The sequence below is a fragment of the Bubalus bubalis genome, chromosome 12 (genome assembly GCF_019923935.1).
Source record: "Bubalus bubalis isolate 160015118507 breed Murrah chromosome 12, NDDB_SH_1, whole genome shotgun sequence".
Classification (NCBI taxonomy): domain Eukaryota; kingdom Metazoa; phylum Chordata; class Mammalia; order Artiodactyla; family Bovidae; genus Bubalus; species Bubalus bubalis.
This window is the reverse complement of record NC_059168.1, coordinates 96,204,195-96,217,977: the sequence shown is the minus strand read 5'-3', so window position 1 is coordinate 96,217,977 and position 13,783 is coordinate 96,204,195. Positions and strand designations below refer to the sequence as shown.

General features: G+C 37.7%; 1 protein-coding gene across 5 annotated transcripts in view; it reads right to left on the bottom strand.

The window, feature by feature from the left end:
* PBX3 (PBX homeobox 3) overlaps window positions 1–13,783 on the bottom strand; it is a 234,396-nt gene that overhangs the window by 32,196 nt on the left and 188,417 nt on the right. For all 5 annotated transcript variants that reach the window (XM_025261681.2, XM_025261686.3, XM_025261684.2 and 2 more), the window contains exon 5: window positions 12,422–12,557. In XM_025261681.2, coding sequence (XP_025117466.1) covers window positions 12,422–12,557 — 136 coding nt within the window. The remainder of the gene's footprint in view (window positions 1–12,421; window positions 12,558–13,783) is intronic.

Here is a 13,783-nt window from a genome sequence, read left to right as displayed (position 1 = left end):
GACATGACTGAGAGACTGAACAATACAATACAATATACATACACACACACACACATTTTTCCCCTGAACCATGAGCGTAAATTATTGAATATATACACCATGGCCCCTTACCATACACCTTACCCCTAAGTGAGTCACTGTGTATTTAGTAAGACTAGAGATGTTCTCTTGTATAACCACAGCACAATTACAAATTATAATTTACTTTAGTAATATAATTTGTAGATAATTATAAATAATTTATAAATATTTATAATATTTATACATAATTCCTATATGGTATTTTCCCCTCCAGTAGAGGATCCAGTCTAGGGTCAAACATCGCATTTACAGATGATGTCTCTTTAGCCTCTCTTAATCTAGAATATTTCCATGGTATGTCTTTGATATTTTTAAAGAATATTACTCCTTCCTCACTTTTTTCCAACTAGAACATTCCTCATAATGGGTTTGGCTGATGTTTTGATGTTTTCTAGTGATTAGATTCAGGTTACATTCCAGGGCAATACTATATAAATGTCCATTTGTCTCTCTTTGATAATGTTGATTCTAATCATCTGGTCAAGGTTTTATTCCATTTTTCCACTCTATTATGGCCTTTCTAAAAAATATCCCTTATAACTAAAAAAGGCCTATGGAGAGGACAGATACTTTAATACCATATTCTTCATACAAATATCCTCCTAGATTTAATGTCTATTGATAATTTTTGCCTGATATAATCTTTACTAAAATGGTTGCATCATGTTGATGTTTCACAATCTTTATTAAGTACTTTGACAGACGTCCTACCACTGAATTTATCAACCTTTTCCCTTGTTGCTTACACATTTTATCTTTTTAAAGACTATTCTCAAAGTACTAAAGATATTTCCTTACATTTTCTTCTGAGAATTCCTTTCTTATTCCTAATTATTAAGTATTTTAAGCAGTATTTTTAAGTATTTCAAGCAGTAAAGAATAAACCAATTTCATACACTTTAAATCTAGCAAAAAGTATTGCTATAGTTGCCAATTTTCAGTGGGTTTCAATATTTTAAAGTTAGCTTTGTATATTAACACCTTCTGGATTCTAACTTTAATTGTACTTTAGTATGATGCATATTTAAAACACTGTTTTTTCTCTTTAGAAATCAGTTCACCTGTCAGGTCTGGAATATTCTCTGCTTTCATAGAGAAATTAAACAACTTAAAAGGATACTAATTAAAAAGGCTAGCAACTGGACTTTCCAGGCAGTCCAGTGGTTAAGACTCTGCTTCCAATGCAAGGGGCACAGGTTCAATTCCTGGTTGGGCAACTAAGACCCTGCATGCCACACAAGTGGGGGGAGGAGGAGAAAGGCTAGCAACTTATGTCTTTAATAGTGAAAATAACACTGTTTCCATGTCAGAGATGTGGGAAGAAGGGAATGGTGGAGGGAAACAAACACTTTTAAGTGTGAAAAAGTAAAAAGGAGAGGAAATTGTCACAATTTACACTGAATCTTACACTGATTGCTGAAATTCTCCATTTGAAAGGCTGATTGGGGAGGAAAAAAGGTCATAAAGTCTGCTTTTTAGACAAAGAAATATATCTATGTCTATATTATTTCTAATTGATGCAATTACTAAAAAATTCCCAAAACTTAAGCTATTTTTCCATGAAAAGTCAACAGAATGAATATAGTAGTGAATGATTTTTTTTTTTTTTTTGTTTAGAAAATAAAAGGTAAATGGGATCCTAACCTATTTTATGGGAGAAAGCAATGGCAACCCACTCCAGTATTCTTGGCTGGAGAATCCCATGGATGGAGGAGCCTGGTGGGCTACAGTCCATGGAGTTGCGAAGAGTCAGACACAACTGAGCGACTTCACTTTCACTTTTCACTTTCATGCATTGAGAAGGAAATGGCAACCCACTCCAGTGTTCTTGCCTGGAGAACCCCAGGGACGGGGGAGCCTGGTGGGCTGCCGTCTATGGGGTCGCACAGAGTCGGACATGACTGAAGTGACTTAGCAGCAGCAGCAGCAGCCTATTTTAGAAGTACAGCAAAACTTCCCTAGTTCAGAATAGTCAGAAGGAAACTTTTCTCACTCGCTACACAAGCATGTGTTAACAAATCCTACATAACATACACAAGAAGCAAGTACAACCAGTGAAAAACCAGGATTACACTGATTTTCGAAAAATGTATATAATGTGTTAACCTCCAGTGGTGAATAAGTTATAGAAGTAAAAAAGAAAGCAAGAAAGGGAGTAGAAGTATGAAACACCTTAATTTGAACTGGACCCACAAACATCTGAATTCTAAGTCAGAGAGAGCTACTGGGATTAGCAGGTGTAAACTATTATGAACAGGGTGAATAAACAGTGAGTACTACTGTATAACACAGGGAACTATATATATTCAATATCCTGTGATAAACCATAATGGAAAAGAATACTAAAAAAGGAACGCCTTGTCACTTTGCTGTACAGTAGAGATTGGCACAACACTATAAATCAACTCTACTTCAATAAAAATAAAACACCGATATGAAACTTTTATTAGACTGTGAAAGGGATCTTTAGAATCTTGAACTTCAGACCTATGTGAGTATTTATTTAGAGGCTACATTAAAATTTGTGTCACATGACTTCTAGGCACCATTGAAATTTCTGCCAAGAGTGAGCTTTTCTGTAAGTGCCACTGCAAGAACTGGTTGTTGACTACTGCATTTGTTTGCTATAAAGAAATGTTATTCAAGTTATAATCTATAAACAGTAATATGAGAACTTAAGTAAAATTATATTTTAGAACTAATGCCAATAGAATATACTTATTTTTTAAGGAGTACAGTTACTTGGTTATTTATTTGTCTCCAACCCTCAGTCTAAAAAGCAAGTCTGGGATTTCCCTGGTGGGTCCAGTGGTTAAGAATCTGCCTTCCAGTGCAGGGGAAGTGGGTTCGATCCCTGGTTGGGGAACTAAGATCCCACATGCTGGTAGAGCAATGGGGCCATGTGCCACAACCACTGAGCGCACATTGAGCCACAGCTGGGGAGTCCGTGTGTCACGAGCAAAGTTCCTTCATGACGTAATGAAGATCCCACTCGCTGCAACTAACACCTGACGCAGCCAAATACATTAAAAATAAAACAAGTCTATCTGCCTAAAATTAAGTGTGTTTGTGTTAGAAGATGAAAGCTAACTTCCAGGGCATGATTTATTACAAACAGACATTTAAAAAAATAACAACAAAAGCGGGTGGGAGGAGCCAAGATGGCGGAGGAGCAGGACGGGGAGAACACTTTCTCCCCAACAAATTCATCAAAAGAGCATTTAAACGTCGAGTAAATTCCACAAAACAACTTCTGAATGCCGGCAGAGGACATCAGGCACCCAGAAAAGCAACCCAACTCTTCGAAAGGAGGTAGGAAAAAATATAAAAGACAAAAAAAGAGACAAAAGAGGGAGGGACGGAGTTCCATCCCGGGAAGGGAGTCTTAAAAAGAGGGAAGTTTCCAAACACCAGGAAACCTTCTCACTGCCGAATCTGTGCCAAGCTTTGGAAGCACAGAGGGCAACATAAAAGGGAGGAAAAAAAAAAAAATAAACAATTAAAAATCGCACATTGTGAGCCCTACAGTAACTCCCCCAGCGGAGAAGCAGCGCAGACGCCTGCACACGGCATTAGCAAGCGGGGGCTGGGCAGGGAACCGAGGCGCGGGCTGTGTCCCTTAGAGTAAGAATCGGCCCAAATGTCCTGAGCGCTATCTGAGCGAAATAATTTGGGCTAGCAAACCAGACTGTGGGATATCTACCAAGCGAAAAGCCAGCCCTAACCTAAGACACCGCCAGGCCCGCGCACAGAACAAAGGACTGAACAGAGATAACCGGTTGCAGACCTTCCCCCTCCGGTGACAGGCAGCCAGAGCCGTAAGGGGGCAATCGCAGCCCAAGAGAGACACTATCTATAAAACTGTAAGCAGGTTTCTTTGCTAACTAAAACTTCTTGGGGGTCTGGACGGTCAACATCTGCCTGAGAAGGTGCGCCGGTTTTACACCCAGATAACCGAGTGGCGGGGAGGCGATAAGTCGCAGCATTGGCGCCCGCCAAACACATCACCTGAGCTGCTCGGGTCTGGGAAGAGCACAAAACGCAGGCCCAACCGAGTCTGCGCCTCTGAGGACTACCCGAGTGCCTGAACCTGAGCGGCTTGGACCTGGGAGCTCAGCCCAGGGCCGGCCTCTGATTGTTCCCGGCGGAACAACCTAGAGCCCGAGCAGTGTGGGCAGGGAGGCTACACGTGCCGTGAGCGGGGGCAGACCCAGTGTGGCTGAGGCACTGCGAGCGCACGCCAGTGTTATCTGTTTGCAGCATCCCTCCCTCCCTCCCCACAGCGCGGCTGAACAAGTGAGCCTAAATAAAATAAAAAAAATAGTGTCCTCCACCGTCCCCTTTGTGTCAGAGCGGGAACCAGACACTGAAGAGACCAGCAAACAGAAGAAGCTATAACAGAGGGAAACGCCTTGGAAGCTACAGGCCATAGATTAAAACCCTGTGGTTACTACGGACTGCATAGGAAGGGGCCTATAGATCTTGAGAAATATAAGTTAGACCAAGGAACTAGCCAAAAATGAACTGAACCCACAATACTCACAACAAAACCAGAGAAAGACCTAGATATATTTTTACTATTTTTGCGATCAATCTTTCTTTTCTTTTTTATTAAAAAAAACTTTTTTTAAGTCCTCTATTGTCCTTTAATTTTCACTTTTATAACTATTACTTTGCAAAAAAAAAAAAAAAGACCCTATTTTTTTTTTCTTCTTCAGCAAACTTCATATATATATTTTATAATTTTTTGACCATGTTTTGTTTTGTTTTGTTTTGTTCTTTTTCTTCTTTACTTTAACATTGTATTTTTGAAATTCCAAACTCTACTCTAGATTTTTAATTTTAGCCTTTTGGTATATGTTATCAATTTTTTACCTATAGTTTTTTTCATAATTTCTGTGACTTTTTTTTCCCTCTGTTTCTTTCTCTTCTTCTTTTGTATAACATCATATATCTGCAATTCCAAACTCTACTCAAGATTTTTAATTTATGCTTTTTGGTATTTGATATCAATTTTGTACCTGTATTTTCTTTATAATTTTTGCGACATTGTTTTTGTTGGTTTGTTTGTTTTCTCTCTTTATTTTCCTTCTTCTTTTCTTTAACATCGTATTTTTGAAATTCCAAACTCTACTCTAGATTTTTAATTTTAGCCTTTTGGTATATGTTATCAATTTTGTACATACACTTTTTTTTTTATAATTTCTGTGACTTTTTTTTTTTTCTTTTTTTCCCCTCTGTTTCTTTCTCTTCTTCTTTGATATAACATCGTATATCTGCAATTCCAAACTCTACTCAAGATTTTTAACTTATGCTTTTTGGTATTTGATATCAAATTTGTACCTGTATTTTCTTTATAATTTTTGCGACATTGTTTTTGTTGGTTTGTTTGCTTTCTCTCTTTATTTTTCTTCTTCTTCTTTTTTTTTTTTTTAAACATTGTATTTTTGAAATTCCAAACTCTACTCTAGATTTTTAATTTTTGCTTTTTGGTATTAGTTATCAATTTTGTACCTGTAGTTTCTTTATAATTTTCGCAACCTTGTTTGTTTTTCTTTGTTCATTTTTTCTTTCTTTCTTTTCCTTCTTCTTTTCATTAACATCGCATTTTTGAAATTCCAAACTCTACTCTAGATTTCTAATTTTTGCTTTTATGTATTTGTTACCAATTTTCTACCTTTAAGAACCCAATCTTCAGGACCCATTTTTCACTAGGGAACGAGATTACTGGCTTGACTGCTCTCTCTCCCTTTGGACTCTCCATTTTCTCCACCAGGTCGCCTGTATCTCCTCCCTAACCTCTCTCTACTCTACCCAACTCTGTGAATTTCTGTGTGTTCCAGACAGTGGAGAACACTTAGGGAACTGATTACTGGCTGGATCTGTCTCCCTCCTTTTCATTTCCCCCTTTTATCCTTCTGGCCACCTCTGTCTCCTACCTCCTTCTTCTCTCCTCTGTATAACTCCGTGAACATCTCTGAGCAGTCCAGTTGTGGAGTGCACATAAGGAAGTGACTACTGGCTAGCCCAGTCTCTCCACTATTGATTCCACCTCATCTCATTTGGGTCACCTCTAACTCCCTCCTCCCACTTCTCTTCTCCATGTAACGCTGTGAACCTCTCTGAGTGACGCTCACAGTAGAGAAACTTTTCATCTTTAACGTAGATGTTTTATCAATGGTGCTGTATAGAAGGAGAAGTTTTGAAACTACTGTAAAAATAAGACCGGTAACTGGAAGTAGGAGGCTTAAGTCCAAACCCTGACTCCAGGGAGCTCCTGACTCCAAGGAACATTAATTGACAGGAGCTCACCAAACGCCTCCATACCGACACTGAAACCAAGCACCACACAAGGGCCAACAAGTTCCAGGGCAAGACATACCAAGCAAATTCTCCAGCAACAAAGGAACACAGCCCTGAGCTTCAAGATACAGGCTGCCCAAAGTCACCCCAAAACCATAGACATCTCACAACTCATTACTGGACATATCATTACACTCCAGAGAGAAGAAATACAGCTCCATCCACCAGAACATCGACACAAGCTTCCCTAACCAGGAAACCTTGACAAGCCACCTATACAAACCCACACACAGTGAGGAAACACCACAATAAAAAGAACTCCACAAACTACCAGAATACAGAAAGGACACCCCAAACTCAGCAATTTAAACAAGATGAAGAGACAGAGGAATAGCCAGCAGATAAAGGAACAGGATAAATGCCCATCAAACCAAACAAAAGAGGAAGAGACAGGGAATCTACCTGATAAAGAATTCCGAATAATGAGAGTGAAATTGATCCAAAATCTTGAAATTAAAATGGAATCACAGATAAATAGCCTGGAGGCAAGGATTGAGAAGATGCAAGAAAGGTTTAACAAGGACTTAGAAGAAATAAAAAAGAGTCAATATATAATGAATAATGCAATAAGTGAAATTAAAAACACTCTGGAGGCAACAAATAGTAGAATAACAGGCAGAAGATAGGATTAGTGAATTAGAAGATAGAATGGTAGAAATAAATGAATCAGAGAGGATAAAAGAAAAACGAATTAAAAGAAATGAGGACAATCTCAGAGACCTCCAGGACAATATTAAACGCTACAACATTTGAATCATAGGGGTCCCAGAAGAAGAAGGCAAAAAGAAAGACCATGAGAAAATACTTGAGGAGATAATAGTTGAAAACTTCCCTAAAATGGGGAAGGAAATAATCACCCAAGTCCAAGAAACCCAGAGAGTCCCAAACAGGATAAACCCAAGGCGAAACACCCCAAGACACATAGTAATCAAATTAACAAAGATCAAACACAAAGAACAAATATTAAAAGCAGCAAGGGAAAAACAACAAATAACACACAAGGGAATACCCATAAGGATAACAGCTGATCTTTCAATAGAAACTCTTCAAGCCAGGAGGGAATGGCAAGACATACTTAAAATGATGAAAGAAAATAACCTACAGCCCAGATTATTGTACCCAGCAAGGATCTCATTCAAGTATGAAGGAGAAATCAAAAGCTTTTCAGACAAGCAAAAGCTGAGAGAATTCTGCACCACCAAACCAGCTCTCCAACAAATACTAAAGGATATTCTCTAGACAGGAAACACAAAAACGGTGTATAAATTCGAACCCAAAACAATAAAGTAAATGGCAATGGGATCACACTTATCAGTAATTACCTTAAACGTAAATGGGTTGAATGCCCCAACCAAAAGACAAAGACTGGCTGGATGGATACAAAAACAAGACCCCTACATATGTTGTCTACAAGAGACCCACCTCAAAACAGGGAACACATACAGACTGAAAGTGAAGGGCTGGAAAAAGATTTTCCATGCAAATAGGGACCAAAAGAAAGCAGGCGTAGCAATACTCATATCAGATAAAATAGACTTTAAAACAAAGACTGTGAAAAGAGACAAAGATGGTCACTACATAATGATCAAAGGATCAATCCAAGAAGAAGATATAACAATTATAAATATATATGCACCCAACACGGGAGCACCGCAGTATGTAAGACAAATGCTAACAAGTATGAAAGGAGAAATTAACAACAACACAATAATAGTGGGAGACTTTAATACCCCACTCACACCTATGGATAGATCAACTAAACAGAAAATTAACAAGGAAACACAAACTTTAAATGATACAATAGACCAGTTAGACCTAATTGATATCTATAGGACATTTCATCCCAAAACAATGAATTTCACCTTTTTCTCAAGCGCACATGGAACCTTCTCCAGGATAGATCACATCCTGGGCCATAAAGCTAGCCTTGGTAAATTCAAAAAATTGAAATCATTCCAAGCTTCTTTTCTGACCACAATGCAGTAAGATTAGATCTCAATTACAGGAGAAAAACTATTAAAAATTCCAACATATGGAGGCTGAACAACACGCTGCTGAATAACCAACAAATCACAGAAGAAATAAAAAAAGAAATCAAAATTTGCATAGAAACGAATGAAAATGAAAACACAACAACCCAAAACCTGTGGGACACGGTAAAAGCAGTCCTAAGGGGAAAGTTCATAGCAGTACAGGCACACCTCAAGAAACAAGAAAAAAGTCAAATAAATAACCTAACTCTACACCTAAAGCAACTAGAAAAGGAAGAAATGAAGAACCCCAGGGTTAGTAGAAGGAAAGAAATCTTAAAACTTAGAGCAGAAATAAATGCAAAAGAAACAAAAGAGATCATAGCAAAAATCAACAAAACCAAAAGCTGGTTTTTTGAAAGGATAAATAAAATTGACAAACCATTAGCCAGACTCATCAAGAAACAAAGGGAGAAAAATCAAATCAATAAAATTAGAAATGAAAATGGAGAGATCACAACAGACAACACAGAAATACAAAGGATCATAAGAGACTACTATCAACAATTATATGCCAATAAAATGGACAACGTGGAAGAAATGGACAAATTCTTAGAAAAGTACAACTTTCCAAAACTCGACCAGGAAGAAATAGAAAATCTTAACAGACCCATCACAAGCACGGAAATTGAAACTAATCAAAAATCTTCCAGCAAACAAAAGCCCAGGTCCAGACGGCTTCACAGCTGAATTCTACCAAAAATTTAGAGAAGAGCTAACACCTATCCTGCTCAAACTCTTCCAGAAAATAGCAGAGGATGGTAAACTTCCAAACTCATTCTATGAGGCCACCATCACCCTAATACCAAAACCTGACAAAGATCCCACAAAAAAAGAAAACTACAGGCCAATATCACTGATGAACATAGATGCAAAAATCCTTAACAAAATTCTAGCAATCAGAATCCAACAACACATTAAAAAGATCATACACCATGACCAAGTGGGCTTTATCCCAGGGATGCAAGGATTCTTCAATATCCGCAAGTCAATCAATGTAATACACCACATTAACAAATTGAAAAATAAAAACCATATGATCATCTCAATAGATGCAGAGAAAGCCTTTGACAAAATTCAACATCCATTTATGATAAAAACTCTCCAGAAAGCAGGAATAGAAGGAACATACCTCAACATAATAAAAGCTATATATGACAAACCCACAGCAAACATTATCCTCAATGGTGAAAAATTGAAAGCATTTCCTCTAAAGTCAGGAACAAGACAAGGGTGCCCACTTTCACCATTACTATTCAACATAGTTTTGGAAGTTTTGGCCACAGCAATCAGAGCAGAAAAAGAAATAAAAGGAATCCAAATTGGAAAAGAAGAAGTAAAGCTCTCACTGTTTGCAGATGACATGATCCTCTACATAGAAAACCCTAAAGACTCCACCAGAAAATTACTAGAACTAATCAATGACTATAGTAAAGTTGCAGGATATAAAATCAACACACAGAAATCCCTTGCATTCCTATACACTAATAATGAGAAAACAGAAAGAGAAATTAAGGAAACAATTCCATTCACCATTGCAACGGAAAGAATAAAATACTTAGGAATATATCTACCTAAAGAAACTAAAGACCTATATATAGAAAACTATAAAACACTGGTGAAAGAAATCAAAGAGGACACTAACAGATGGAGAAATATACCATGTTCATGGATTGGAAGAATCAATATAGTGAAAATGAGTATACTACCCAAAGCAATCTATAGATTCAATGCAATCCCTATCAAGCTACCAACAGCATTCTTCACAGAGCTAGAACAAATAATTTCACAATTTGTATGGAAAAACAAAAAACCTCGAATAGCCAAAGCGATCTTGAGAAAGAAGAATGGAACTGGAGGAATCAACCTACCTGACTTCAGGCTCTACTACAAAGCCACAGTTATCAAGACAGTATGGTACTGGCACAAAGACAGAAATATAGATCAATGGAACAAAATAGAAAGCCCAGAGATAAATCCATGCACATATGGACACCTTATCTTTGACAAAGGAGGCAAGAATATACAATGGATTAAAGACAATCTCTTTAACAAGTGGTGCTGGGAAATCTGGTCAACCACTTGTAAAAGAATGAAACTAGAACACTTTCTAACACCATACACAAAATAAACTCAAAGTGGATTAAAGATCTCAATGTAAGACCAGAAACTATAAAACTCCTAGAGGAGAACATAGGCAAAACACTCTCTGACATACATCACAGCAGGATCCTCTATGACCCACCTCCCAGAATATTGGAAATAAAAGCAAAAATAAACAAATGGGACCTAATTAACCTTAAAAGCTTCTGCACATCAAAGGAAACTATTAGCAAGGTGAAAAGACAGCCTTCAGAATGGGAGAAAATAATAGCAAATGAAGCAACAAACAACTAATCTCGAGAATATACAAGCAACTCCTACAGCTCAACTCCAGAAAAATAAATGACCCAATCAAAAAATGGGCCAAAGAACTAAATAGACATTTCTCCAAAGAAGACATACAGATGGCTAACAAACACATGAAAAGATGCTCAACATCACTCATTATCAGAGAAATGCAAATCAAAACCACTATGAGGTACCATTTCACACCAGTCAGAATGGCTGCGATCCAAAAGTCTACAAGTAATAAATGCTGGAGAGGGTGTGGAGAAAAGGGAACCCTCTTACACTGTTGGTGGGAATGCAAACTACTACAGCCACTATGGAGAACAGTGTGGAGATTCCTTAAAAAACTGGAAATAGAGCTGCCTTATGATCCAGCAATCCCACTGCTGGGCATACACACTGAGGAAACCAGAAGGGAAAGAGACACGTGTACCCCAATGTTCATCGCAGCACTGTTTATAATAGCCAGGACATGGAAGCAACCTAGATGTCCATCAGCAGATGAATGGATAAGCAAGCTGTGGTACATATACACAATGGAGTATTACTCAGCCATTAAAAAGAATACATTTGAATCAGTTCTAATGAGGTGGATGAAACTGGAGCCTATTATACAGAGTGAAGTAAGCCAGAAAGAAAAACACCAATACAGTATACTAACGCATATATATGGAATTTAGAAAGATGGTAACAATAACCCTGTGTACGAGACAGCAAAAGAGACACTGATGTATAGAACAGTCTTATGGACTCTGGGAGAGAGGGAGAGGGTGGAAAGATTTGGGAGAATGGCATTGAAACATGTAAAATATCATATATGAAATGAGTTGCCAGTCCAGGTTCTATGCACGATACTGGATGCTTGGGGCTGGTGCACTGGGACGACCCAGAGGGATGGAATGGGGAGGGAGGAGGGAGGAGGGTTCAGGATGGGGAACACATGTATACCTGTGGCGGATTCATTTTGATATTTGGCAAAACTAATACAATTATGTAAAGTTTAAAAATAAAATAAAATTAAAAAAACAACAACAACAAAAGCAAAGATAGACATGAATTTAATTCTTCTATTTCATGGATAACAAAAAAGCAAAGAAATCTTTGAAACCCAAATATCATAGCACGGTTATCTCTTGGAGAACTCCTCAAAGCTCTCATCACAGAGCTATACGAAACTTCCTTTTGACAACAAATACGTTGGTTTCTCACTGGTAGATTAGACCAGTCATCTAAATCGGGAAAGCGAAACTCAATGCTGTTTACTGAAGAGTCATGTGAGTGTAAACCACATCTCTCCCTGAAGTATGTTTCTGTTCTTTCTAGAGATGTACGCTAGGGAAGCGGGGATCATTTTGATTCTTTGACATTTAGGGTGAAAAGAAATTATCTAAGCTTTAAAAGCTTGCATAAAAATGTGGAAATATCTATGTTTTTCTTATATCTTCTTTGATGATGAAACATTTGGATATGAAATTTGATAAAAACACCCTGAGGAGAAGAGCAGGGTTCCTACAATCCACGGAGGAACAAGACGCACCTATGGCACTCCCTCTCACCTGGGACACTGTGATGCTGCACTTCTTGGCCAGCTCCTCTTTGGCTTCTTCACTGGGGTAGGGGTTGCTGAGGTGTGAGTAAAAATATTCATTCAAGATTTCTGTGGCCTGTTTACTGAAGTTACGCCTTTTTCGTCTATGAAGGAACCAAAAAGAGAATAGTAGTTATAATCCACATTAACCAGAGAGGGATATATTACTTAGGATTATACAAAAAAAAGTTAGATTTCTATTTTTTAACATTCTCAGGGTCTCATGTATCATCATGATATTGTAAATTACACTCTTGGCATTCTCCAGAGAACTATCCAATTCACATTAAGATGTAGGATAACTAAGAAAAACTCTAGAATGTGAAGCACAATTCACTTCACTATTTAATTTATTCAACAAATACTTATTAAGGATCTAATGTGTTCTAGATATTCAATAAGGATACAGTTGGAACAAAACAGATAAGGGCTTCTATGGAAGTTTATAGGAGATTAGAGAGTTAGGGAAAGAAAGACATTAGATAAGCACCACAGAAATAAATACTTATAAATTATGGAGATCATGTCAAGTACCATGAAGAAAAAGTATAAGGTATAATGAAAGTGTCTAAGAAGGAAACCTAACACAGATTATGAAGTCAGGAAGGGTGTCCTTGAAGGACTGACATTTAATCTGAGACCTGGAGAGTGTGTATGAGTTAGTCAAAGAGTAGAAGGAAGAGAAATAAGCAGAGGCAATGGTCTTCTAACAGGAAAAAAGCTTGGCCGGTCTAAAGGGCTAGGGGAGGCTGGAGCACAGTGAAAAATCAGGAGATACGTGAGATGAGTCTGGAAGGATGGACTGGGGCCAGATTACACAGGTTTAGTGGACCCTCTATGGATTTTTTAATTTTATTTTAAGTGCAATAGGAAGCTATTAAAGATCTTAAGTTTTACATTTTAAAAAGATCATTGTAACCACTGAGAATAGCTGGAGGAGGGCATGAAAGGAAATGTAGAGATATTTAAAGAGACAACAGAAATGGTCAAATTGAGAGATGACTGTAACCTGGCAACAGGGTGAGAGTAATGGAAATAAAAAGATTCAAGCTCTGTTTGAAAAGTAAAAGAATAGGACTTGATAATAAATTGGATGGGGGGAATAAGTGGGGGAATACAGAGAAGGAAGGTGAGGGAAAAAAACTACATCAAGGATTTCTGGATTTTTCTTCTTAAGTAACTGCCTGGTCCCAGGTATGATTTGCTCACCAGGGGAAAACTAAGGGAGGACAAGTTCTTTATTTTTATTGGGAGGGGGTGGCAGAATGTCAGAAGATCAAGTATTTGCTGACAAGGTATTTCAAATAGCAAAAATGTCATTTATATTTGG